Source organism: Clinocottus analis, unplaced genomic scaffold, assembly GCF_023055335.1.
Source record: "Clinocottus analis isolate CAN_PGR_092001 unplaced genomic scaffold, fCliAna1.0.p SCAF_9, whole genome shotgun sequence".
Lineage (NCBI taxonomy): Eukaryota > Metazoa > Chordata > Actinopteri > Perciformes > Cottidae > Clinocottus > Clinocottus analis.
In genome coordinates, this window is record NW_027176251.1 from 17,955,984 (window position 1) to 17,983,796 (window position 27,813).

The window sequence follows — 27,813 nt, forward strand, 5'->3', positions numbered from 1 at the left end:
CACACACATAATATAGAGGATTAGGGTTACAGGAAAAACAAGTATTTGACTTAAGTTTAAAGTTAGAATTCTGAATTTAAAGAAGAATAACAACTAAACTCAAAAATCAAATACATTTTTTACATCATGGACTAATCTTTTGTACAGTATAATTATGGCTGAAAGTGAAAAGATACAGTAATACATTCAATGATGACATTAGCATATATCTGCTTTGGTGTTGCATGTATTTTTAATTGTTTGTATTGCCTGTAGGCACCCTCCCTATCAAACCACCCCCGGATTCCTGTGAACTGGTTAAATGTCATGTAAAGGAACTTTGTGTTAAGGGGAAATGCGTTCATGTTTCTACCGCATCTTGCCATGCAGTCGGTGACCCACACTATATGACATTTGATGGCCGCCGCTTTAATTTCCAGGTAGTATTCTTAACTACTCTTACCAGTTACACTATGTTGAGGCTAACAGGGAAACACTGGACACAGACCAATTCTCATGAGTTGAACTTCAACGAGGAGTATCTTCATAAAATGTGTAATCATCTTTGTAACTCCGCTGTAAAAGTAGTGGCTGCTTAAGTGTCACTTAGGAATAGGACTATGAGACATGTAAAGATTATAGGCCGTTAGATGGGAGGGCTGCTAAAGCACACACAACACCTAGAAACCAACGAGTTGTAGTACGACAAAAAATTATAAGACAATGGGGCGACGCCAAAATAAACATGTAGATGTATCTGTTGTGCCATATGTGTCTACACACATACGTCTGTGCCAACACTCTGGTTGAAGCTTTTCTTATACATTTTCAAGTGATTATAAGAATGATTATGAGATTATGGGTGTGAACCAAACCCTTAAGCGTTTACCCCCTTGGTGGTGTTTGTTTGGGTTGTTGTGAACGACGGACTCAAATTCTGGTGGGGACCAAACAACCACTCTCTGGTTTGCCTCGATGGGTGGTCTTGGACCCCTGTCAAACACCAATCACAATTGGATGAAAAAATTGAGCTTTTCCTGATTTGGTGGTTAACGAGTAGCCTATTTTTGTGTGTCTTTGGTGTGTCCTGGTGCTTTTGTAAAATGAGGCAGCAAAAATTAATATAATTGGACTTTTGATTCAGTTGACCAATCACATTCATCTTTTCTTTCAGGGAACCTGCACTTACATTATGACAACAGTTGCAAAGACGGCATCTGACCTTTTGCCTTTCACTGTGACGACCTCAAACAACAACCGTGGTAACCATCGAGTTTCATACGTGAGGACTGTAACTGTCAGTGTTCACGAGCAGACAATTCTCATCGGCAGACAAAGAGGACAAGTACAGGTAACAAATCAGCTGTCATCTACTGTAACAAGCAGTGAATGTAATAATCAATGTTCAAATTAATAAGGCAACTTGATGAGAGTAACAAACCATCACACATATTCATACAAAACTACCGTATTACCTTTAGGTGAATGGAGAACTTCAGTACTTGCCTGTCAGTTTGTTGGGCGGCAAGGTCTCTGTAATGCAGAGTGGAATCTACGCTGTACTCACCACTAACTTTGGCCTGAATGTAAAGTATGACTGGAACATGAGGCTGTACATTACAGTGCCGTCATCCTACTATCAACACCTTGGCGGCCTCTGTGGAAACTACAATGGAGACAGGAGCGATGACCTGCCTGAACCAAAAGGTGAGGACAGGAACATACAGGGATACTACTGAAGAAGGAGAGATGATTGGGTGTAATAAATTATCCAATGAGGGCAAAATGTATTTGCCAATATCCAGTAAAGGTAGAAAGTAGATTTTCTTACGAGAAGTGTTGAAGTGGTGAGCAGGTAGCATGGATGTAATAATGGAGGGAGCTGCATCAAGAGACTATGGCTGCCAGGAGCAATGTAGTAAAAAGGGGAAGTAGTCATTGAAACGTCATTTATTGGTTGGACTGGAGTCTCAAGTTTGGCATTTTCCCACAGTGGGGGTAAATACAATCGAACAATGAATAAGGCATTTTTGTTGTTATAATTAGCTTTAATAAACTGGGAAAAACACTGTGAAATGGTTAAATTTCAAGGACAAAAACTCACACAGCTCCAAAACCGGACAACGCAGTGGTAGCAACCTGTCAATCACAAGGTAGCCCCGTCCTACTTTACTCTAAGTGAGACCAGGAGCAAGACAAGTGAGTGCAGTGCAGCACCGGACATGACATGGCAGTGGGGCACGCTCATATGCACCAAGCACATATGCACTAACAGCACGGGTGGCCGGCTCGGCAATGGAAACAAAGCAGGAGAAAATCATTTTACAACTCACACAGAAATACAATGACTTAATTCTCTCCTCAGCTAGACATTCCTCCACTATATCTATAGTATATATCTTATACTATAGATATAGTGGAGGAATATCTAGCTTCTATACATAGATAATAAAGGGTTTTGATGCTATATTAATGGTCTGAATATCGCATGTAAAAACATTAAAAGAGATACCAAAATAAATTAGATCCAAAGTTCTGAGTTTGGCTGAGTTAAATTGCTCACTCTCACAGAAGTCCAAATTTTGCTTTGTTCACATGCTTTTTATTATTTTGCTTTCTTTTCTCCTGCAGGCTCCAGCATCTCTGCTGTGCTAAAAATGATCCAGAAGTGGAAGACCGATACGTCCGATCTGTTCTGTCACGATAACTGTGCTGGTGACTGTTCCCAGTGTTCGACAGAGCAGCAGGCCCATTTCAGCCATCCCAACCTATGTGGCATTCTGACAAAGTCAGATGGACCATTTTCAGCCTGCTATAAAAAGGTCGACCCCTCTATGTACCTGGAGAACTGTGTCTATGATGTCTGTGTCAATAAAGGTGAGCAAATATGTATTTGAATATGTTTTCTGGGCAGAATGCACACAAAAAATATGACTTACAAAAATTAAAAAATGGCAAATTGATGAAAGCCATGCTGTTATGTTTGTCAAGAGTTCCTGTGATAATAATGTGTGTGTGTTTGTCCAGGTGCTAAACAGATTCTCTGTGAAAACCTGAAGAGTTATGCTGATGCCTGCCTGTCAGAGGATGTGAAAATCAACCCTCAGTGGAGAATGGTTACCAAATGCTGTAAGCTGCCAAGAAAATATTATTCCTTTGTGGTGCTATAACTTATCATGAACCATGCAGCGAGGTTCTGGCAGTGTGTGGCAGTAGAAAGCTACTGCAAAGGTGGTCCTGATTTAATATAATCTGTGTTTGTTGCCAAGGATAGGATATCTTAACCACTGGCACACTATCAATAAGTGTGCAAGCGCAGCCTCATCTGTATATCAATTACCATATTCACAGCAATTGACTTTGCACAGCTTTCTATTTACAGTTGGATTGATACCTGTTGTAACATAAGCAATGCTATATTTTACCATTACACAAACTACCCACTGCCTCTGATTGGCTACCTACCTTCTTCAAAAAAATTATTCGGATGATAAAAAAACTTTGCTTAAAGGATGGTAGTGTTCGGAAATTAAACTCAGGTGTTTTTCTATAAATGGCAGCAGTCTTCTACAGTGTAACATGTAACATAATTACAATGTCCTGACTGGGATAATTCATTTATTAATTAATTAAATGTTACCCATATAAATGAAAGAATGGATTGAGAGTAACATTTTTATGTGGTGTCATAAATAAACTTAATGTCAACCTAAAACTAAATGATAATAGGGCACACTGATTAAAAAGAAAAGTTAACCTGTTGAATAATTAAAGTGTTCCTATCACAAAAATATATGTTAAACTAATATAATATAACCCCTCCCCCCACCTCACTGACCCCTTCCACTCCCTCCCCGAAGTCCTTTCTTGTCCCAAAGACAGCCATTATGAGGTATGTGGTTCTCCCTGCCCTGCCTCCTGCATGTTCCCAGACATCGAGAAGCTGTGTAAAGGCCCCTGTGTGGAGGGGTGCCGGTGTGATAAAGGACTGGTGCTAAGTGGAGACAGGTAACATGCTTTAATGCTACTATTAGTATCATGGAAAAAAATACAAACTGTATTTTACTCAAACCAGCCAGCAGCAGGCTACCGTTCATAACCACCAACGTGATATTCTAAGATCATGACTCTGAGGCTGTGGGAATGGACCACCTAGAAATTACGCTCACATACAACTTGTGATTACTTGTCACCGGACTTAACCTAAATAACGTAATGTACGTACTTACTTTAAGTCAAATTGTTGTTTCCATTCACAACAAAACCATGCATTTAAAAACCTCAAACGTTTTTAAAAAAATAATGTCCAGACATGTCAAGAATTCCAGGTGTTACAATAAAACATAGCTTATTAATCTACTCAGGAGAATAAACTGCCTAATGTCAACAATAAATCCCATTGAATATATACCTCAAATGTCAACTGAAGGGTAATTAGCCACACTAAAACATAAAAAAACATGGACACAGCCAAGGTTTCATTTAATAATTGTTTGTGTGTTTCAGATGTGTTCCTCTGCATAGCTGTGGATGTCAGTATCAGGGTAGATATTACCCATCAGACATCACATTCTGGGGTGATAACACCTGCACCACGAAGTGTGAATGCATTAAAGGGGAAGCCAAGGTTAGTGTGTGTGCGCGTGTGTGTGTGTGTGCGTGTGCGTGCGTGGGTGTGTGTGTCCGTTACTTAAGTGTGCTGTTTTTGTTTTTGTCTTATTTCACTGTGTTCTGATATTCTGTCATCTCATTCTGCTGAAGTGCAAACCAGTCATGTGTAGGAAGACTGAGCACTGTGCCTTGAAGGGTGGTGTCAGAGACTGCTACCCAACATCCTACGCGACATGCCAGGGCTCTGGAGACCCCCACTACCGAGGTTTTGATGGACAGCGGTTCGATTTCCAGGGCACTTGCACCTACACCCTTTCTAAACTCACCAAGGTCAAATACCAGGACCTGGAACCGTTCCAAGTGCTGGTCCAAAATGAGAACAGAGGGCGCAATAAGGCTGTTGCCTACACCAAATCAGTCTCTCTTACTGTATTTGGTAACATCACTGTCAGCATGAGTCGTGCCAGTGCCGGGAGAATGCTGGTAAGATTGGTAGTGCCCATTTGCCCATGCAACCTAAACTTACCACACCACTTCTTGAGAGCCTCCTTGTGGTTGGGGCTGCATGATCATGGTCAACCTGACTTAACCAAATCATGATTTGGGAGGTCTGAACTCATCTAAAATTACACTGAGCAAAGGGAAATGTTATGCTTACACTCAACCTCCATTGTCTGTTGCAAACGTTTTCTTCATTATTGCATTGCATAAAGTTTTCAGTGTTGATGTTCTGTAGTATTTAAATGGATGTAGTATGCAATCCACATACCATTGGTTTCTATGCTAAAACTTTGGACAAACTAAAAATATCTCACATACTGTTTTAGCGTAGTAAATTACTTGTTAAGTGGAATTTCAGACATGTCGTTTTTCATGTTCACAATCAATAACTAGTTATTTACAAGCTGTAAAAAATAGATTAAGTGAAGCACATTTAAAAACAACAAATGCTCTTATTCACCGATGCACACAGCACAAACACAGGACGTTACGTAGCTTATAAATCCTTTATACATATAATTATACATACACAGTGATTCTGTAAATGTGTTCATCCTCCGCCCTCAGGTGAACAGTCAGCCAGTGAACCTGCCTTACTCCACGAAAGATGGCAAGCTCTCATTGTTCCGGTCTGGCTACTTTGGCAATGCTAAGACATATTTTGGGTTGACGCTTAGGTTCAACTGGAACAGCCATGTCAGCTTGACTTTGCCCAGTTCCTACTCTTCTGCTACAGGTGGTAAGTTAGGGGGGTGTTGTTTGGTTAACTCAAATATGTTTATTTGTATCAAAAAGCAAAGTCAGTCTTCAATCACAGAAAAGATCACCATGGCAACCAGGTGGAGTCACCATGAAAGCCTATGCTGCATGGTTAACCTGCCAACCTGCTTTAAAAGGATCAGGTTAAAAATTGTCAACATATATACTGCATAATTACTGAAGGCATTTAGATGCATATTCCATCTGTGCATCTGAGGCTGCTATGTGACGATTGTTGGAAATAAAAATATACCTATAAGTTCAAACAGCTATAACAGCTATACATAACTATTTTCAGTGATCTAACTGTGATTGCTGTCGTTGGTGTTTGTTTCTCTTTATTAGGCTTGTGTGGAAATTACAATGGAAACCCTGGCGATGACTTAGGGAAACCTGATGGCACCCAGGCTAAACATGTGAATGCCTTTGGAGACAGCTGGAAGGTGAGATTGTTGTTTGTGATTAAAAAAAGCAGATCCAATATTGTCTGCACATCTGGTGGACAGTGACTTCAAAGTAATCTAACCACCTCTTACGACTAGCCTACCAATTAATAACAGAAGAATGACATCTTAGAATATTCATCCTAAAAAAACATCTGGCCTATACAGGCATTGGGGCAAGACAGATTTGAAAATTGGGTGTCGATCAAATATCAAATTCAATTCAATTCAGTTTATTTTGGATAAGCCACTGACCTCCGAGTACAATCTTACTGTATTTACGTTTATCCTTAGCCAGCTGTTTGAAATAGGATTCAACGTCGCTTACTCAGGTTGTGGTCCCTGGCTTCGCTATCTTCACGTTTCTGACAATGGAGCTGCCAATAACCAGAGTTGATTTCTCAGCAGGTGTCTCCAACCTAGCAAATAAACTACATTTATTACATGTAGCATTATCAGCTAAACATATGACACACTGAGCAGGAGAGGTAGCAGGGTAGCAAGAGAGGTAGAGAAAGAACCCATCGCTAGTTGCTAAGCTAAAGTACAGTAGATAATGTTAGCAGAACTAACAATGTGAAAATAAGATCGTTGGGTTTAAGCAATAACACACTAAAAGAAGAAAAGAGCGTTTTTAAATCATAAAGATGTACAGCAGGTAATCAGCCGCTTGTACAGAAGAATATCACAATATTAGCTTTGTTTAGCTGGAGAAGAGAAAGCAGACATGCTGGGAACCAAAAGTGAGGCCTGTGTCAGCACCTTTCCCCATTATGCTGCAATGATTCTGACAACACTGCAATGAAATACCAACTAGTATCTTTAGTTCTTAGTTCTTATTAGTTTATTCATTTTTCAAGCTAATTAACACGTTTGCATGTCTTTGAACCCATGCAGGCAGGAGGAGACCCTGGCTGCACTAGTGACTGTCCTGGCGGTAAATGTCCAGTGTGTGAACCTGCGCTGATACCACGTTACCAACAACCACGCTACTGTGGCATCATCGCTGACAAGCTGGGACCGTTTGGGTAGGTACTGCATGCTGCTGGGTTGGGCAATAAGCAATACCAGTGCTTACTATTAAGGAAAAATTAGTGAGATCAGATGTGATTAATGTCCAGTAAAAAAAAAAATCCAGGGATGTTAAACATGTACAGTATATTTTTTTGTTTATTAATGGTGTCTATACAAACTGTGCCCTAACATACAGACGGTGTCATAGTGTACTGGACCACACCTCCTTCCTCACAGACTGTGTCTTCGATTTGTGCATGTATCAAGGCCACGCCTCTGCCCTATGCGACAGCCTATCAGCTTTCAGCATCTCTTGTCAAGATGCCGGTGCAAAAGTGGGGATTTGGAGAACAAAAGAATTTTGTCGTAAGACACTTGCACACTCACCCACACTCCCTGTGGAAATTAAGTACTACACTGCCCATCTATCCGTCCAAGAGAAACTTGATTGGTATTAAACTATCCGTTAACCTGGCAACCTCACAATCAGGACAGTACTTTTAAGGTGTTGCATCCATCACTGGGCCTACTAAAACAATGTGGATATTCTCTGAGATTTAAGTATATATATATATATATATATATATATATATATATATATATATATATATATCAGCAGCGGGCCGTCAGGGCCTTCTAAGACTCTCTGAAGGCCTAAACAGAATCACAAAGTTATAGCTATTTTATCATTTTTATTTTTTTCTTAAATTTAGTTTTTAGTTTTTTAATTATTAAAAGTTCTTGCTTTTGTATAATATAATTGTTTAAAAAAAACACTACATGTATTATAATTACTTCTGCCGATTAGTTTATTTTCTCATTGCACAGCTGCCTTTACCTGTTCCTCGATTCATTCAGGCCTCTCGTATGGCTGCTTGGGACCTGTTTAACAGCATTTTTTTTATCCAATCACATTTCACTTTTCTATGTAAGATTAGCCTGGTTAACAAACATGAGAGCCATATTGTGAAGCGCTGTACTTCCATTTGATTGGATAAGAGCTCTTCTTAAAATAAACTGCACTGGAAGCAGAGCAACAAAAGAAGACAGGAGCTGTGCAGTGAGAAAATAAGCTAATAGGGAAAATAATGTAGTGTAATGTAGTGTATTTGTGAAAAACAATTAAATTATAAAATAGCTATAACTTTGTGATTCTGTTAAGGCCAGCAGAGAAGGCTCTGGCCCTGACGGCCCATAAATCGTTGATATTATAGTCATACATTTCCAAGAAAAACAAACCTCACTCAACAGGACGTGAACAGGACATCAGTCAAACAGGACAACATTTTTTTTATTTGATTATCCTTTTTTAAATAAAAACTTACATGGTTGAACATGAGGATTAAGTACAATTCATATCGACGTATCTTTTGGGACTCGCCTCGCTCAGAATCCATCCTAACCATAATGTTAATTAATTACAAATAAATTAGGCTCACAAAAATAATAGCGTTACTAAGGTTTCTACTCTCTAATCACAGAGGATATCAATTTTTTTTGTTTGTTTTCTCTTGGGCATCCAGTCTGGACTGGATGAAGGCCCTATAGAGATAAATTAGATATTGATCTTCTCAACTGATTCCGCAAGAGGTGTCAAACAGGCATACTTCCCGAAATATCGTTGAGTGAGTGGTGATCCATAAGTCCCTTTGGTCCCAAGCATGTTTGTAATATTTGTGCTGCATGATCACATCACTTTTATCCTGACTGACTTGAGCGTCTCTTTGCCAGCTCCATTGTGTGGCGCGAACAGTCACTATGAGCTGTGTGCACCCCCCTGCCCGCTGACCTGCAGCGGCTTAACACCCCCAGCAGTCTGTGACGAGAACGCGCACTGCACAGAAGACTGTGTGTGCGACAATGGATTCATGCTGAGTCACGACAAGTGTGTACCTCTAGCAGAGTGTGGGTGTCAGTACGAAGGACAGTATTATCAAACCGGACAGGTACTACAGCTGCAACAGTATCACATGCCGCCTCGACAGCTTCTGTTACTAATGTTGTTACTATCTGCCACCACCATTACTACTGCTCATACACCTGGTCGAATCTCCGCTCTACTCTCAGGTGTTCTACCCAGGAGGTTCATGTAACACCCGTTGTGTGTGTTCAGAAGGTGGACAAATACAGTGTGATCAGAAATCCCGCTGTTCGGCCAATGAGATGTGTGTTGTGAAAGGGGGCGTCGCCTCCTGTACTCCCAAGAGTGCTGGTTCCTGTTCTGTGAGCGGAGTCAGGAGCATCAAGTCCTTTGACGGGCAGGTGAAGGACATTTACACTTACACAATGTGTATTTATTCTTTTTTATATATTTTATGTTGAAATAGATGACTTTACAGATAAAACATTTGATACATTATTCAATAACATGTATTTAAATAATGACAAAAACGTAAGTATATGTTTAATGTCCAAATAAGTCCAAATCTAACAGTAATGATTCATGGTTTTGTCTTTGACACTTCCTTTGGTTGTTTTACAAGAAACGTACCACATCATTGTACATATACTTAGAAAGTAATGCACTGCACTTAATATAACCCACAACATTGTGAGCCAGGATTTGCAATGCTGACAAAGTTAAAGACAGACAAAGTCTGCATCTCAAGACTTTTACCAATGACACCGTTGCTCGTGTCCCATGTAAAACCAAGTCCACAAGTGTTCACACCAAAAAATATCTTTCGTTTTCTCCTCTAGGCTTATCCTCTGTGGGGAAATTGTTTGTTCGTGTTGGCAGAAGTGGAGGAGGAAGGAGGAATGGAAGCCTTTTCTGTGCACATACGGCAGCAAACCAGTAGGGACGGCACGGTCTCTCGCAGTGTGGAGCTCAAGGTTTACGACATGGAAATCACTATGGATACCGGCGTTGTTTGGGAAATCAAGGTATGACTGACATGTTGTGTTGGCCCGGTGGAAGGCGTGATTATCATTTTCAAAAGAACAGTAAAGTAAACCAGTATTAGAACACACTGTCCATTAATGTGCCATGGTACTACATTTGTCTAATAATAGCGAAACACATATGGCAACTTTGTGAACATCATTTTCTGGTATCTATAAAAAAAATCTTGATATTATTGTCCATTTTGGTTGAAATGTAAACCTTTCTAAGGATTTCAAATCACCAGCCATTCTAACTATTAATGGGTGAACTGTGGCTGCTGGCATTGTCAAATATGTATCTTAAAATTACTTCAAGTAAGTAACTAGTTATGAAACTGTCTTGATTCATTAGCGATGCTTCTGTATGACCGACATAAGCAAACAAGACCATCAGCGAGAATTATAGCATCGGTGACACTGAGTCTGAGACAAAAGAATTTACGATGCAGGTTTGCCAGACTCCAGTGAGGATCTCCAGCAGCAACCAAACCCAGATCTGGCTTTGCTGCCAACTTTGATCTAGAGAAGTAACTCCAGTGGGAAGTGAGAAGTGGTGAGCTCCTCGCTCCGCTGTTCCCTGCTCGGAGACAACACCCTGCTGCTGGAGACCCAGGCCTTATGGCTTGGCCCACTAGAAGGGAGGCATGGGAGAACCAGAACCAGGATTGCGTGGGTCGGACCATGCTGCTGTACACTGGGAACCGCCAAAGTCAACACAAAAATAACTCTCTTTGGAGCAGCGTTAACATTATGCTCACAATTAAAACAAATAAATGGGTGCTGGGGGAGATTATATACTTGAATGCAACACAACCAAACTGCGTTCGCTGAACATCTTAGTAGGTTACTTTTGATTTATTTGATTGATTTAACTGGACAGAAATTGTTTGAATCCCTTCCCTCTGGCAGGAGGCTGAGGTCCATCATGACCAAGACCTCCCGCCACACAAACAGTTTTTTCCCATCAGCATCAGGCTCATCAACAGAGCCCGGGTCCCCCAGACAATCTCCTACCGTTCAATCCCGTGCACATCGATCCACACCTCATATTTAAATACACTTTGCCACTTTACTTTATACTTGTCACTTTCACATAATCACTTATTCCATGCACTTTATTTTTGTTTTATTTTAACTTGAATTTTTATGTTACATAGTTCTAATTGTAAATACTCAATAGACCCAATTGTAAATATTCATGCTCCCTTTATAGTTCACTCTGTTTTATGCTTATCGTTAAATGTTAAATGTTCATGCACCTTCCACCAGGATAAATTCCTTATATGTACGAACACACTTGGCTATAAATGGTTTTCTGATTCTGATTTCCGTGAGGCTCCAGCAGTTATTCTGTTGAATCCCATCTCTCATTTTGAGAACAACATTAAGTAGAACAATCTTCAGTACTACGCAACTTCATAATCTGCAGCATCTTCTTAAGTGGGACAGAGCCAATGTACTACCAGCTCATGTGATGGAATGCTTTGTACCCGTCTATGTCTCAGGTCGATGACATCAGAGTCAATCTTCCTGTGTCACTGGCTGACGGACAAGTGCGAGCACATCAAAGTGGCCTCCACATCATCATTGAAACCGACTTTGATCTAAAGCTAACATATGACAGTGTTGCGGGAGTGTTCCTACAAATCCCTTCCACCTATCGCGGCTTGCCACATGGTCTCTGCGGCAACTATAATGGTGAGCCACCTAACGACCAGGCATCAACAGGAGGCCAGAAGCCAGAAAACACATCAGCAGCTTGGGTTGTGACGGAGGACAACACTTTTTGTGACACAAGATGTGATGCCGCTTCCTGCAGTACTGCACCACATGAACAGAATGGCCGAGAAGCTAGAAAGAGCTGTGACATCATCAGAGCCCAAGGCCCATTTGCAGGTTGCCACTCAACAGTGTCCCCAACGTCTGACTACAATGCTTGTGTCAGGCAAGGAATTATTTATAATGTTGAAGTGTTGTATTACACACCGGTTTACATATACACCTAAATATGTTCCAACAGAACATGAATATTATATTATATTTTTTTCCCAGGGCGAAGGTGATTTTCCTGAGCCTTCCCACCACAAATAAAAGCATCAACCAATCACGTTATGTACACATATTTAACACATTCACAATAGTAGACAACAACACAGAGACTTTAATGCTAAGTATTTGCAGGAGAGTATTTTGCATTTTTGTGTTGTGTTTTTGTGTTACCCTCAACTGTGGATTTAGCTTGACGTTACTGTTTGATGTCCTTGTCTTATAGTTTCCGGTCTCTAAACACGCCGTAAAATCTTTTTCAACTAACAATCTGGCTGTAGCATCCCCTGTATTGTTTGTGCTTATATTTACACATTTTATATTGAAATCTTAACACCTACCTGACACTCTGGGCCAATCAGCGGGCCATCGAGAATTATTGCATACTGAAAAATTTCATTGCTTTCAGCTATAAAACTAAAGTACCACACTACTCAGTGCGGTTACATGGATTCGAATAACTGGCTTAGTCCGACTAAAATCGAATTATCCAGTTCATGTAAACACCTTTATTCGAATAACTGTGGTCCGACTACGATCCGATTAACACCCCTGGATAACTCGATTCGATTCGATTGATAATTCGAATAACGCTGCATGTATACGCTGAATCGGATCGGAACTGGACAATGCGTTTGTGCGCATGCTCAAGATCCCGCCGCCTCCTCCCTCCCGCCCTCCCAGGTCGTGACCCGGAAGTCGAAAGAGACGATAAGTTGTCACGGCCGGCAGAAACAAACAAACGTAAAAGTCGGGTTACGAGCCGATACTACCTTCGGTGGGTGTCTCTGCTAGCTCCCTGATGTAGCCAGCTAGCGCTGCTGCTAGTTCCCTGTTTGCTCTGCGCTAGCTCCCCGACAACCACCGAAGCTAGCGGGGTTCTCTCCATTATGAAGAGTGAAGAGGTCAAGCGGAGATGGCTGTATCACCACTACATGTAATGAAAACAGCGCCACCTGTCGTATCGGATATGACATGCATTCGGCCAATGATTCGATTTATTCACTGCCATGTATATTCGGATAACAGCAGTTGCCCCGAAAGAGAGCATAGTCCGACTAAAGCAAGATTCGAATTATTACCAGCATGTAAACGCACTGACTGTTTTTGTATCGGATGTGGGTTTATTAACAAAATTTCCAGTGCACTGATTTACATTTTTACCTGTAATCAAAGTGGTTTAGTTAATCTACCCCATCGAGTATTGTAGCGGTTAGGGTTATTATTATAATAAAAATGGGAGACAAAACTACCAAAATAAGATCTAGAACCAGAATTATCCTTCAGCAAACAGGCGTTCCTGTAATACAACCGTTTTTGGTATTTACTGTAATTAAATGAAAGTTTCTTTTACAGGGAGATGTCCACAGGCAAATCAGGTGCAGACATCTTGTGTCGTCACATCCAGAATTATGTTACAGCCTGTCAACTTGCTGGCGCCAAAATAAGCAAATGGAGAAACGACAGCTTCTGTTGTAAGTCTCATCCGATTGGCTGATGCTCGCTGGCTCGCTCGGTGGTTTATTGTATTGATTGGATGTGTTTATTTTCCTGTATATTATAATGGACATGGACATGCTGTGGGCCAGCCAGTAAGGCATACCGTGACCCAGAAAAAAGTCTCAAGGTGCAGTTGAATCGCCAGAAGCTTTCCCATTTGAAGGAGCATGGTGTTGAACGCAGCGGAAAAGAACATAGGGTGGCCGATTTGCTGCAGTTGTGATGCATTTCATCTCCTAATCAAATCTGCTAATACTCATCAAATCTACTAATACAATGCCACATGACAAAATATGTCAAATGAAAACCTTCAATTTGTGGATTATTAAAAACTGGAAATCTGCGACAGAAATCCAAACAAACCCCCTTCAATACTATGCCTTCGGGCCTCGCTTCTTTTGTCTTGCAGCTGTGAGATGTCCAGCAGGAAGTCACTATGAGCTGTGCTCTTCCTCCTGCTCCTCCACCTGCTTTTCTCTGCAGAAGTCAGACTCCTGCCCAGTGTGTCAAGAGGGTTGTTATTGTGATGACGGCCTCCTGTCTGATGGAGTCCGCTGTGTTCCAGTGGAGAAATGTGGCTGCGTGGTGCATGGACAATATTACAGGGTAATCACCATTACATATTTCAAATGTAATGTTCTATATAAGATCATGAATTATTGAAAGGCTATCCCTGAAATTCTTACAGCTCAACATTATTATTGTGTGTCCGTGACATGCAGTAAGCGAGTAACTGGCTAGGTACTGCGTCCTGAAAGCAAACGGAACTACTACAGAAAAACAAGATTATGGAAGTGCATTTCCACCTGTAAAAGAAAAATAATGAGTTTAAAAAAAAATTAAATGATGAGATAGTAAGTGCACATAACATGTCATAATTTTGACTTTCTATTTCTTAATTATCACTTTTTATCAAATTTTGGGCTATTTAATTAATCCGGGTTGATATGATACATAATTGATATGAATGTTTATCTTAACAAGATCTTCTATGTTAGGTATACCAGTGGCAATTCATTCCATCTAATGCGTAAGTGACTTCTTTTAGACGGGGAAATCAATATTACTGGGGGACTGTACGGAGCTCTGTGTCTGCCATTCTGGACACTTCAGTTGCAATTCCACAAGCTGCAAGAAGGATGAGGAGTGTCGCAACAAGGATGGAACCGTTGGCTGCTTCCCCACAGGTTTCAAATACTTGCTGAGTGACTGTGATCTTTTTGATCAAGTGCTGCTGCTACTTTTGTGAAAGAGTTCTTCCCCAGAATCAAAAATACATATTTTGCAAAGAGTTTGCAACACTGGCCTTGGGTTTTTGGTTGGATGATTGAAATAATCTGGCATACTCTCGCTTGTTTCAAGATTATCAACTTTACAGGCTCTGTTATCTGGCTTGTCAAGAATATATACGTTTGCATTTTAGTGTTTCTATAATGTAAGCTTACAAAAAGAACTTGTGTAGCATGTGTAGCGCTATTTTTCAATCTAGATTGTTTAAGAGCGAATTGCCGAGTGTTAGAGCTATTGGCAGTCTGACATCTCTCCAATATAATAGATTAGTTCCATTACTTGGCTTGTAATGCTCACTAAAAACTTTCTTTCCAGAAATCGATACCGGGTCATGATTTTTGGCAAGATACATTGCTGTTGAGTTTTTTCCCCAATAATCTTTTTTGGACTCTTTGAACACCACAAGCCAAGTAATGCAATGTCGCCGCACATTACACTGGAAAGAAGGCAGGCATCTCTAGGTTTTGATCTCTCCAAAACTCGGCAACTCGCACCAAAACAATACACTTTCTTGATAACTAATTATTTCTAAATAATAATTTACAAATGTTGATACTGTGTTTGTTCCAGACCCTTGTGCTGAGGTTAAGTGCAGGGTGAAGGAGCACTGTGAGGTGTCAGAAGGCCAAGGTGTGTGTGTTCCTGATTCCAAGGCCTTATGCTGGACTTTTGGTGACCCGCACTACAACACGTTTGACGACTTGAATTACTCGTTTCAAGGAACCTGCACCTACGTCCTTGTCAACACTACAGGTTAGCAATTACCTTAGCATGGAAACATGAAACAATATAATACAACTCTATTTCCAAAATAGTGCAGTGCATCTCGGGAGGATGGTGCTGCCAGACATATCTCAATGTATTGAGATATTTCTGTCATATTCCAGATCGTCAGTATAGACAGTATGTACATAATTTTCAACTCATTAATTTAAAGGAAATGAAAGGGCCTCATTATTACAAACCGAAACCAGATCCATGTTAATATGGATCAAGTATGCATCACATACTTAATCCATATTAGCTTCTACATTGACACTTGGACCCACCAAAAGATTTGAGGTTTTCTAAAGGGACTCTGGTGCTCTGAAACATTTCTCCACAGGGATTGCCAAAATCAACACAAAAAGAAAGTGCCTAATCGCAGCTTTAAATGTCTCGGTTATCGCCAAGTATAAAGCAAAACCCCTACCTGCAGCCCAGTTCACCAGCAATGCAGAATTTCCCAGGTGCTTTTACGTACAAATAATTACCATTTATTGATTGATCTTACAAATGCCATATATATATATATATATATATATATATATATATATATATATATATGAATGATTCACTTTCACCCGAGTAGTAATTATTAGTAGACTACTGAACCGTTTTTGAGATTGGTCAGAGAAAACCCAATGTTTGAAGTGAAACTTCAGTGACCCATATAAGTTATGGAAGAGATTTATATGATGCATTCTCTGAAAACAGGAATTGCACGACCATCATTTGATTGCTTTTGACTGAAAAAAATGATTATTTGTAAGGTAACATTTTTTTTACAACAAGATGGAAGGGATGCTGAGTAATGTGATAGTTTAACGCTGAATTATTTGGACTTCCTCAGGTCTTGACCCCACCCTCCCAGAGGTAACTGTGATCACCAAAAATGAGCTCCGTGGGAACTCTGAAGGCTCCTTTGTGCGTTCAGCCACAGTGAAGATGCTAGGCCACCTAATAACCCTCCCAAACAAAGACAGGGGCATCATATTGGTGGGTCTTACTTAAATACATGGGATGTGTCAACACCGCCAACTTTTCATGCACAATTTTTAATTACGCTGGTTATATAGTTCAATTGTTTCACTCACATAATTGATCTGTTTTTTAAACCTATTTCAATTGTGTCAGACATCATTAAAGTAAGTAATGATGACATTCAGTTCATTGTATATAACACACATTAGGCGTTACGTCACGTTGACAGCTAGTGTATCCGTGGAGGAGACTCTTTTCTGTATGTCTTAGCTTTTTTGAAAGCTACATAGTGAGATCCATATTGGCTCCCAACCTGTGGGTAGGTGGCGGACTTTTAATGAATGCAGCCCAAGGCACACATTATCTTGCTGTGGCCAGTCAGCTCTGCCAGTCTGTGCACGGACAAATCATTTTTGCAGACATGTAAAGTTTCAACTGGATGTTTGTTCTCATTTAAAAATGTGCTTTGTCAGGATAGGATACCATATTGCATACCGTATAGTGAATTTTATTATGAGTATGGCTGGGCAAAGTTGAAAAAAATTAATCCCATGATTTTTCTGCGATTAATCGCATTATGCGCCAAATTCAACAATGAAGTAAAAAACTATGTGTATTGCATGCTTTTATTTTAAAGTAATGTTACCAGAACAATATAACAGCACCCTGGAGCAACAACAAATGAACATACATACATACATACATACATACATACATACATACATATACATATACATATACATATATATATATATATATATATATAGATATATATATATATATATATATATTCTATATATATATATATTCAATATATATATATATATATATATACACATATATATCTATATATATATATAGATATTTATTTATTTATTTTGAACAGGTACTGTTAAGTAGAAAACCAAAGAAGGAGTGGCTTGTCCCTCACAGGACAGGGACCCTCCCTGTGAGGGACAAGCCACTCCTTCTTTGGTCCATGTTCAGTCTGTTACTTACCTTAAAGATGTTAAAGACCAGTCATTTATTCACTTTAAACAAAAGCAATAAGTGTTTTTTATGTTTTCAGTTCAGTTTTTCTTCCTCAGTGAGAAAAGTCCAGTCTGTGTTGTCTTGAACAAGGGCACTAACGTCTGGTTGAATGAGGTGGAGATGTGAAGGACAGCTGACAGGTAGCAGCAGCGGCTTTGCGCATGCGCGATTAATGTTCAATCCGGGTACGTGGAGTTTGCAGCGCGAGGCTGCAGGTGACCGCTTGTGAAGCTTTGAGAGGCGACTCGCTCGCGCGGTGCTCGTCAAGGACAGAAACTACAGAACAATACGTGGTTTCGCGTCTGGCTCAAGTTGGCAAATACTGTAGTCCGGTAATGCTACAGAAGCCCGAGGGCTGAAGTAAATTATCGCCTTCAAAGTAAAAGCCCCAAATATCTTCTTTTTTTTTAAATAAAAAAATGCAGTTAACGCATGATCAAATAATTAACGCCGTTAATTGATTGAAAAGTTAACACGATGTTCACGCGTTAACTTGCCCAGCCCTACTTTTAAGCTTACTTTTTAAGGTTTCTTTTCATTCTTTCACAACCAATTCCAAAATTTGCTGTTGATGATATTTCTATTAATGAAATACTTTCGTTTTTCGACATTTATTATTGGCAGAGGACCGCAGAATATTTCAAACCAAACCTGTCCTGGCAGCAGCGCTAAATGAACATACAATAAACATTTGATTTCATTGACTATCTCTCTCTCTCTCTCTCTCTCTCTCTCTCTCCCTCTCTCTCTCTCTCTCTCTCTCTCTCTCTCTCTCGCTCTCTCGCTCTCTCTCTCTCTCTCTCTCTCTCTCTCTCTCACTCTCTCTCTCTCTGTATCTAGGTGGACGGCATCAAGACGGAGCTTCCTGTCATTCTTGAAGAAGGCAGCATCTCCATTACAGAATCAGGAATTAGAGGCATACTCCAGAGTGATATCGGTGTCGAAGTTACTTTTGATTGGTCCACACTTCTCATGGTATCTATCAGCAGCAGTTACTATAGGAATGTCGCTGGGCTCTGTGGCAACTACAACGGCAACAAGGAGGATGACCTGACAACAGCCAACGGCAGCCCAGCTGTTAATGTGACACAGTGGGCAGGGACATGGAGCATCGAAGACAACGACCCATTCTGTTACCATTACTGTGAGGACGCATGTCCTCAGTGCTTAGCGGAGGACCGCATAAAGTAATGTTATGCACTATTGAGTTTTCATCGAAACTGATGTGATGATATTCATGGATTTAAATAAGTCATACATTAAAGCTAGTTTGTAACTTTATTTAAAAAAAAGAATGTAAACAACAGTCACTATATTCTGACTGTAGTACATGAAACGGATAATGGATGTAGTAAAGTAGAAATTTACAATAGCATTCAAATGGAAATTCTCAAGCGCATGTATACCCAATATATATACTTGTACTTAAGTACAGAAATTGTGTAAATGTACTAATTATCATGAGTGACCTGACAACAAACCCCTTTGCGACTCCTCAGGTACACTGGTCCAGAGTACTGTGGGATCCTGAGCGACATAAAGGGTCCGTTCTCTGGTTGCCATGATAGTGTGCCCATAGCAGAGGTTCTGTCGGACTGTTTGTATGACGTCTGCATAAATGAAGGACGGCAAGAAGTACTGTGTGAGGCCCTGAGCAGCTATATGGCAGAGTGCCAGGAGGCAGGAGCATCTGTGTTGTCATGGAGACAACTGGGCAACTGCTGTGAGTTTAATACAACTACATCTATGGAGGCAGAAATACTAGGGAAAGATTTAAGGTCAATCATTTGTGAAGTGTCCTCAATATTAAAAAACAAATATATATTAGTCTAATTGTATAGCTGAAAGTCTGTATACCAATATGATACCTAAGTGGATCCAAAATGTGGATCCTTTTCAGACAAGTTTATTTAATAATTTTGTATTATTTCATGAGCAACTGTTACAGGTTGTTCATTGGTTTGTGGTTTAAGTGGTGCTGGGTTATATAGAATTTGATATAATTTTGGATTAATGTCTGGCATGACATCTGCATGAATATTAAGTTAAAAAAAGGTTCAAACTTGAAAAGAATAATTTTTAAATGGTGTTTTAAATGTGCTGTGTCTCAAGAGGTCACCGTGTGAGCGCACACCCCTCCTTCTCTCTATCCGTCAGTCTCCTAAACTCTTCCCCACTCTTGTCCAGCTGTTGTGTGTCAAGCCCACAGCCAATACAAGCTGTGTGGCACGGCGTGTCCCGCAACCTGTGGTCCTGAGCCAGAGTTTTGCCCTACAGTCTGTGTGGAAGGCTGTTTCTGTGACCCGGGATATGTGCTCAGTGGAAAAGAGTAGGTGCAAGATTTTTTTCACGGTCCAGACTAATATCTTCAGTACTGAACTCCCTCCTGCACTCAGACTGACATCCTTTTGTTCCTGTGTTTCTTTCCACCTTTGCTCCTTTTTGTCAGGTGTGTTATCAGGGAGAAAGGCTGCGGCTGCAACCACAATGACCGTTACTACCTGCCAGGTGTGACTTTCTGGACAAACTCGCTGTGTGAGGAGAAATGTGTGTGTGACGCAGCGACCCAGAAAGTGAAATGCGAGCTGACCAACTGTCAAACCGGAGAGAGGTGTGCTGTCATGAATGGCGTCCAAGACTGCTACCCAGTCAGCTTTAAGACGTGCAGCGCATACGGAGATCCGCACTTTAATACCTTCGATAGACGCAGGTTTGACTTCCAGGGCAACTGTGTCTACAGACTGGCCAGTGTGTGTGGACACACCAATGGTCTGACGCACTTTGAGGTAAGTTGAACACCAAACAGTACAGTGCACCTTGAAGCTCTCCACAACAGGCCCAGTGGGCCTTTACTTTACGATGACATTTCTTAAATAACTTGCATGTCACTGACATATTTTAAGTAAATTTTGATGATGATACTTCTAAGTAATATTTTTAATACAGACCTTTCCCTTGTATGTGTATTTGATATATTTCTGTTTTTGCTATAGTTGAAGATCTGAATACTTGTCTCCTCCCTTGTGCCATACATCTATGTCAAAAGAAGAAATAACTAAATCATCAATATAATTTGTTTACTCTCAAAAAAGAAGACCGATAGTAATATGTCTCCTCTACTCCTCTTATGGTTTATTTGCAGGTCAACCTGGAGAATAACAACCGTGGCAACAAGAGAGTGTCTTATGCTCAAGTGGTGACTGTTAATGTATATGGCAACACGTATATACTGTCAGTGGACTTCCCAGGCAGTGTTCTGGTAAGGAACATACGCACGCACACACGCACGCACACACACACGTACGTTGCAGGCAACTGTGGCTCAGTGGTGAGCAGGGTCGTCCTTCAATCGGAGGATCGGCAGTTCGATCCCCGGCTAAAATTGCTCCCACCGCTGGGCCTATGGTGTATGGTTGATAATACTAATGTGCCATCTTGCATGGTAGCTCCTCTCATCATGTATGATGTCATGTAGTGTTAAAGCATGTTTAACACTACACGCTACACAAGTACAAGACCATTTATGTACTCTGAGGGGTGTGTTACTTTTGTGATTTGTTTCAACTGTTTGGCTGTGACATTTTGATCTGTGCCGCTGTGTGCTCACATGAATTGTCATGCGGCGCATGTGTGATCTGAATAAAAAAAAGACCAGTCAAGTCTGATCAGCCTTTGTGTCTGTGTGTGTGTGTGTGTGTATGTGTCTGTGTGTGTGTGTGTGTGTGTGTGTGTGTGTGTGTATTTTATGCAGGTTAACGGGCTTGTAAACTCCCTACCCTTCACCAACTCATCCAATCAGTCAGTGGTCCAGGTACACAGGAAAAACAGACTGGCTGTTCTTGAGACCAACTTTCTGAAGGTATAAACATTGATAATATTGGTTGGTACTTAACTTTAAAAAAAATACACGTCTTATTTTCTTTTCCAGGAAGAAAAGATTAATTCAATATACAGAAAGAAAAAAAAATTCTTCGCAATGTTTTTGCATACAATGCGGGGATGTGATCTTAGTGGGTTTTAAAAGGAAGAAATTTGTTTTTTTCTTATCCTGTTACAAGGCATTTTAATAATAGGATGCTTTGCATCATTTACTTCCAAATGTATGGATGATGAGGACTGTGTTCATAGTGTCAAATATCTGAGTTCTAAAATATTGTATGTGCTTTAAGAGAAAGCGTTTTATTTTTTTAACTAGCATTTTATCATTAAGAATGTATAATACACGCAAATGAACAGTGTTTAACTCCTTAATTAAGCAATAAGGTCCGAGAGGCAGTACTGTATCGTTCAATAATGTACTGTGTGCGTCGGGCCTAACAACACTCTTGTATTTTAAACAGAATTTATATTAAATTCATGTTAAACAGCATTCATAATACGGGGTGATCAAATCAAGCAAAATCACGGCATCGACCCGTATTATAACAGCATTTATAATACGTGGGTGATCAAATCGAGCATTCTGATTGGTTGAGAGTGAGTCACGGGAAGGGGGGCGGGGGTAGTTTATTCAGGCAATAAAGTACTGTACAGCCTGTTTACATTAACCAGCGTTCCATATCAGTGCGCACTCAAAAATAATAGGTAGATTTAAATTGCACGACCGTTAGTTGTCATTTCCAGCTTGACATTTACCAAACATGTGTCGCGGGGGTTTCTCTTGCGCCTATACTTTTATAATAATAAAATAACAACACAAATAACAACACGCTGCTCCGTTAGGTAAGACAAGACGGCAGCCGCTTTATTCTTGTCTCCCTTTTCACTCGAACAAATCCTCCTCTATTTCCGTTTCCCCTCCACAATAAAAGCGCTAGCTGTTTACGTACACACTGTAATGGCTGACACGTTTCGTGTAAACTTTGATATTTTGGCTGGAATGACTTTTGATGAGAATGTCAGCGGCGAATAATGTGTTTGTGGTCCCTGTTCCTGCTGTACAGTCACACGTTGGTTGATACGGCTTACGATCAGGAGCGCAGACTAATTAGCGGGGAGCGAGCGCGTAAAACAGGAAACGAAGACGAGGAACGAAAAGTGTTTGGTCACAAAATAGTGATGATTTCCAGTGAAAGATAATCACCGTCTGCAATTTCCCGAGTGAGGCAAGTTCTCTAAACATCATGGAGGGAGCTGGAGGGGGGTGGGGGGGGGCCTAACAACACCCTTGAACAGTACATTATTGACCGATACAGTACTGCCTCTCGGACCTTATTGCTTAATTAAGCTGCACCCGAGAATCCCACAGCTCATATGACCGTGATATGACTACCGGACCCTATTGTCCTTGATCTCTAACAAATCCGCAAAAAAAAAAACTTCAGCATAAATATGATCAAAAGTCAAGAGTCTGAGCAAGATTCCCTAAAAATGACTTCTCTATTGCTCCCTGTGCTGTCTGACGCGCTTTCAGAAGAGTTTAAGAACCAATGAGATCGCAGCGTCTCGGAACACTCAAAAAAATTTAAATAAAAACTCTGGTCTTGCTTTGCAATGTGGAGACACTAATAAGGGTCAGAAATCGATCTAGATTGTTTTATTAGACTCCCACAAGCCCGTACAGTTACAGGGTTATGTCTTTGACTAAAATTGCTTAGTCATGGTAAGGAGCTTATTGAAATATTAAAACTTAATGTTTTTTTAAAATACTAAAACCACACACTAGAGCATGATTGATATTATCACAAGGGTTAAATTAAATTAATCAACTTTGTGGATGAGGAGATAGCACAGTTTTAGTTTTGTAAAAACACAATTTTATCATTTTCAGAAAAAAGGGGTGTTTATAAGGTGTTCATAAGCTTAAGGAGTGTCTGTTTCAGTGATGTGGTACTCTTAATGCTACCTGCCAATCTGCCTCAGCTTGAACTTTGACATAACTTTCTATTATTATTTAAATTGTTAAAGGTCTCCTTTGACTTTACGAGTTCAGTGAGGGTGGAGCTGGCGACTAGTTATCACAACGCAACCTGTGGTCTTTGTGGAAACTTCAATGGTGACCCTGCTGATGACCTGGCCTTGCCCAATGGGAAGTTGGCCTCCAACGCCAATGACTTTGGAGTGAGCCAGTGGGTGGCGGACGTGGATGGCTGCTCCCGTGACTGTAAGTGTATAAAAGTGTATAATCTTCACTATTATGCTCTGAATCTTAACAGTAGAGTGTATTAGGTAGGTAGATACTAGGTGAACAAAAAATGTCATTATGAAGCCAGTGAGGGGGGAAATGTTACAATTACATATATTAAAGTTGTAAATATCCCAGAAAACATTGGACATTCTCTGAGATTAAAGTGGCAAATTATGAAGTCATATATTTATGAGAAAAACACTATGTGCTAAAATGAAATAAATGTGTTTCAGGTCCATCTCGCTCAGAAGCATGTAATTCAGACTGTAGCTGGACACAAGTTTTTTCTTTTAAATGTATGAATTTATAATATTTTTTTTTGTATGATTGCCACTTTAATCTTGTAATTTAATATATGCACAATTTGCACGTCGGTCTCATATCTAAATTAGTACCCCAAGTCACTTTTATGTTAAAGACACAATATCAATCTTACTTGGATGGACCTAATTGGAGATGCTTTACAAACTAAGGGCACTATGATCTGCACTGCCATTTACACAATGAATGAATTCAGTTACAACAGTTCAAAAAGCATTCTGCAAATAAAAGAATCTCAATTAAGAATTTTGGGTTATTTAGTTATCATTCATGTAAAGATCAGCATGCTTTGCAGAGCACTGTCCCTTTTACAGACTTCATCAATGGCAGATGATATCAGTTGTTTATTGATATCTTTGTGCTGCCAGGTAAAGACTGTGCTCATCCGCTTCCCTCCAACTTCAAACCACCCGCCTACACGTCAGTCTGTAATGTCATAACATCAAAGGACGGACCTATGGCTGATTGCTTAAGCCGAGTAGATTCCAAGCAGTACCACGACGACTGCATCTATGACATGGTGCTAAATGAAGGCAAACAGCAAGCAGCCTGCAACATCATCAGTAACTACGTAGAGGAGTGTCAGAGAAACGGAGGCTGTGTGAAGTCATGGCGGACGAGGCACCTCTGCTGTAAGCACTCTGTAACGTGGCCGTGCACTGTTGATGTGATTGTTTTTGTTTTTGTGCTTGTGTTATCCATTACATTACATTACATGTCATTTAGCTAACGCTTTTATCCAAAGCGACTTTCAATAAGTGCATTCAACCGTAAGTACGAAGTAGGAACAACAAGAATCAAGGCAGAACAATTTCTCAAATAAAGTCAAACTGCTAAGTGCTATCAGTAGGAGCCATCGAAGTGCTGCTTAAGTGCTTCCGTCATTGTCTTTATTTAAGGTATAGTCGAAAAAGGTGAGTTTTTAGTTTGCGGCGGAAGATACAGACACTTTCTGCTGTCCTGATGTCGGTGGGGAGGTCATTCTACCATCGAGGAGCCAGCACTGCAAACAATCGTGATTATCTGAGAGATATTCTGTGTGTGTGTCTCAGGGATGCGGTGTGCCGCCAAAAGTGTGTACACTGTTGCGGCTCCTGGCTGTCCGATCAGTTGCACCTCTCAGTCTCCACCCTCCAAGTGTGAGGCCCCGCCAAGCGAGGGCTGCGTGTGTAACCCTGGTTACCTTCTGAGTGAGGTAAATCCTACACACTGACCTGACCTTCTTCAATTACAATGACACATGACTTTTATCAAAGAAGGAAGGGCCAAGGTTTTCTTCTGGCACAAAAACATTTTTAAAGAATGGTGGCTGATTCATGGATAAAATGCTACATATATAGACACTGGTACACGTTCAGATGAGAGCTGGGTAACAACCCTCTCATGGCACCACAAGCAGCTTTCTTCAGGGGTCAAGGGCAAATAATGACTTATAGGATGGGACAGGACAAATTAAGAAAACATGAATGTACATGCAACAAGAAGAAAATAAATATAATAATATATTGCAGTGGTGGAATAATATCCCTTATTAATTATCATATCTGTATTGTATACATTAAACATTGCTTTAATATACATATGCAAGTCCAATTTTGACCAACTAAACTATTACAACTCTACACTAGACAGCTGTAGTTTTATCCCATGCATACCAGATCCTGTTATGTGTTTTGGATATTGACAACATAGAGAACTGAGTATGTCAATCTTTCAGGCGACGGTTGGGATGGCAAGAAATAAATTAGAGCCAAAACTGTGAACCTAAAATAATGAGACTTTGGCAAACGGTGCTCCTGGCAACCTTAAAACCACTTCTGTGCCAGACATTAAAGGCCTAAGGTGGTTTGATTGTATTTGTCCAGATCTGGAGATATTCTTGAGCTAGATCAAATGTAGATAGTGTGTTCTGAACGCTTCTTCTGCCACTGAAAAAAAAAGTTTAGCATATGATTGAGTCACATAAGAAGATCTGAAGCCAGAACTGTGTGCGGACCTAAAATAATGAGACTTCGGCAAACTGTGCTCCTGACAACTAAACCACTCCCGGCAACTAAACAATACTATAGAAAATAAACTGTTTCAACAAAGATTTGATGACTAAATTTCAGTATAGAATATGGAATTCAATTAAATTGGAGAAATGGGGAGAATGGACTTTAAAGTCATATACCCAAAACTGAAGCCTGGCAATATGTTGTTGTTGTTGTTGTTGTTGTTTTTGTTGTTGTTGTTGTGTTATGATGCACCTTCCGCCAGGACAAATTCCTCGTTTGTACTAACTTACGTAGCAATTAAACGTTTCTGATTGTGATATTGGCTGTAACACAGTGATAGTGTCCTGACTAAACTTTGACCTTCCAGGATCGCTGCGTGCCATTGGCTAATTGCGGCTGCAACTTCAACGGCCGGTACATTGTTTCAGGTCAGAAGTTCTACCCTGAAAACGACTGCCAACGCTTCTGTGTCTGCCGCGGAGGGATTGTGTCTTGTAAGGACAAACCCTGCAAAGGAAAGAAAAGCTGTGGACTCCGGAAGGGAGTTAGGGGTTGCTACAAAGCAGAATAGAGCAGCAAAAAATATTATATTCTCTTCATCTAAGAATATACACAGCAATGATGTTTGCTACAAGCTTTTATTATAATTTTAACAGCTATATTCATGGTCATGTTGTTTTTACAATTAAAGAAACTGGGCATTTATCAAAAATCTGACCTTAAGATCAGATAAGAAAAACCCATGTTCATCAACTTGATAAATACATTTTAAAGACGTAAACATCCTCTTCCTATTGAAACTAACGCAGTAACTAATATGGCCAACATTTTCTATCTATAATATATCTCACTAACATAGATAGCATGTTTGATGGTAATTCTATAAATAAATATTCAACAATAAAATAATCAGACTATTTTCTGTTACTTTTAAGTCTGCCTGCATACTATTTATTGCGGGTCATAATAACAACTAAAACCACTTTGTTTATTAATTCTGCCTTCATTAATCTTCCAATGCTCAGCTTTTGCTTCAAACTCTTAGACTTTTAAATTGTTGTTCTTAAAACAATTTTGACAAAAACTGAACCTTCACGGAGGACAGTTTGTGTGTACAATATACAACAGTGATTGTGGATGATTACAGTATGTAATGTGTGTAAGTCCCTTCGAACACGTATACAATACATTTCAGTCTATACTAATTACGTATTTTTTAATGATCATTAAATGCATGTCAGCAACGTCCCAGTTTGTTGTGTCTGTGATTGCTCCAAATAGTGACCATTACCTTGCACCATTGCTACTTTACACTTGTGCTTTTCTTTTCTTTTTTTGTGCTCTGCACGCACAAATCCAACAGTTTTCCCATAGAACAAGTAACCTTTCTATTTTTGAACCGAATGACACAGTTAATTTACTAAAACACCTTCCTAATATGTGAAAGCTTTGTTTTGCAGTGCTTTCCGTTGCAGAATAGATCCATCAGGTCCTAAACTTTCCAAAAATGTGTGTTATTAGTATGTGGGATGTTGTTAAGGCCCTGAACCATGGAGTTGAAAAC

General features: G+C 40.1%; 1 protein-coding gene across 1 annotated transcript in view; it reads left to right on the forward strand.

The window, feature by feature from the left end:
* The window catches only part of LOC137781199 (IgGFc-binding protein-like), a 29,119-nt gene extending 1,634 nt beyond the window's left edge, over nt 1–27,485 (forward strand). The window contains exons 3-34 of the mRNA XM_068569795.1: nt 256–419; nt 1,154–1,330; nt 1,461–1,686; nt 2,611–2,856; nt 3,007–3,108; nt 3,858–3,987; nt 4,486–4,606; nt 4,741–5,073; nt 5,659–5,830; nt 6,196–6,293; nt 7,191–7,321; nt 9,061–9,253; nt 9,375–9,569; nt 10,008–10,193; nt 11,699–12,138; nt 12,246–12,252; nt 13,052–13,176; nt 13,596–13,714; nt 14,149–14,345; nt 14,788–14,926; nt 15,600–15,782; nt 16,642–16,787; nt 18,645–18,991; nt 19,304–19,527; nt 19,992–20,133; nt 20,254–20,590; nt 20,947–21,063; nt 21,556–21,663; nt 23,712–23,907; nt 24,621–24,884; nt 25,305–25,447; nt 26,617–27,485. Coding sequence (XP_068425896.1) covers nt 256–419; nt 1,154–1,330; nt 1,461–1,686; nt 2,611–2,856; nt 3,007–3,108; nt 3,858–3,987; nt 4,486–4,606; nt 4,741–5,073; nt 5,659–5,830; nt 6,196–6,293; nt 7,191–7,321; nt 9,061–9,253; nt 9,375–9,569; nt 10,008–10,193; nt 11,699–12,138; nt 12,246–12,252; nt 13,052–13,176; nt 13,596–13,714; nt 14,149–14,345; nt 14,788–14,926; nt 15,600–15,782; nt 16,642–16,787; nt 18,645–18,991; nt 19,304–19,527; nt 19,992–20,133; nt 20,254–20,590; nt 20,947–21,063; nt 21,556–21,663; nt 23,712–23,907; nt 24,621–24,884; nt 25,305–25,447; nt 26,617–26,820 — 5,912 coding nt within the window. The 3' untranslated portion in view covers nt 26,821–27,485. The remainder of the gene's footprint in view (nt 1–255; nt 420–1,153; nt 1,331–1,460; nt 1,687–2,610; nt 2,857–3,006; nt 3,109–3,857; nt 3,988–4,485; nt 4,607–4,740; nt 5,074–5,658; nt 5,831–6,195; nt 6,294–7,190; nt 7,322–9,060; nt 9,254–9,374; nt 9,570–10,007; nt 10,194–11,698; nt 12,139–12,245; nt 12,253–13,051; nt 13,177–13,595; nt 13,715–14,148; nt 14,346–14,787; nt 14,927–15,599; nt 15,783–16,641; nt 16,788–18,644; nt 18,992–19,303; nt 19,528–19,991; nt 20,134–20,253; nt 20,591–20,946; nt 21,064–21,555; nt 21,664–23,711; nt 23,908–24,620; nt 24,885–25,304; nt 25,448–26,616) is intronic.
* Nucleotides 27,486–27,813: the final 328 nt, after the last annotated feature.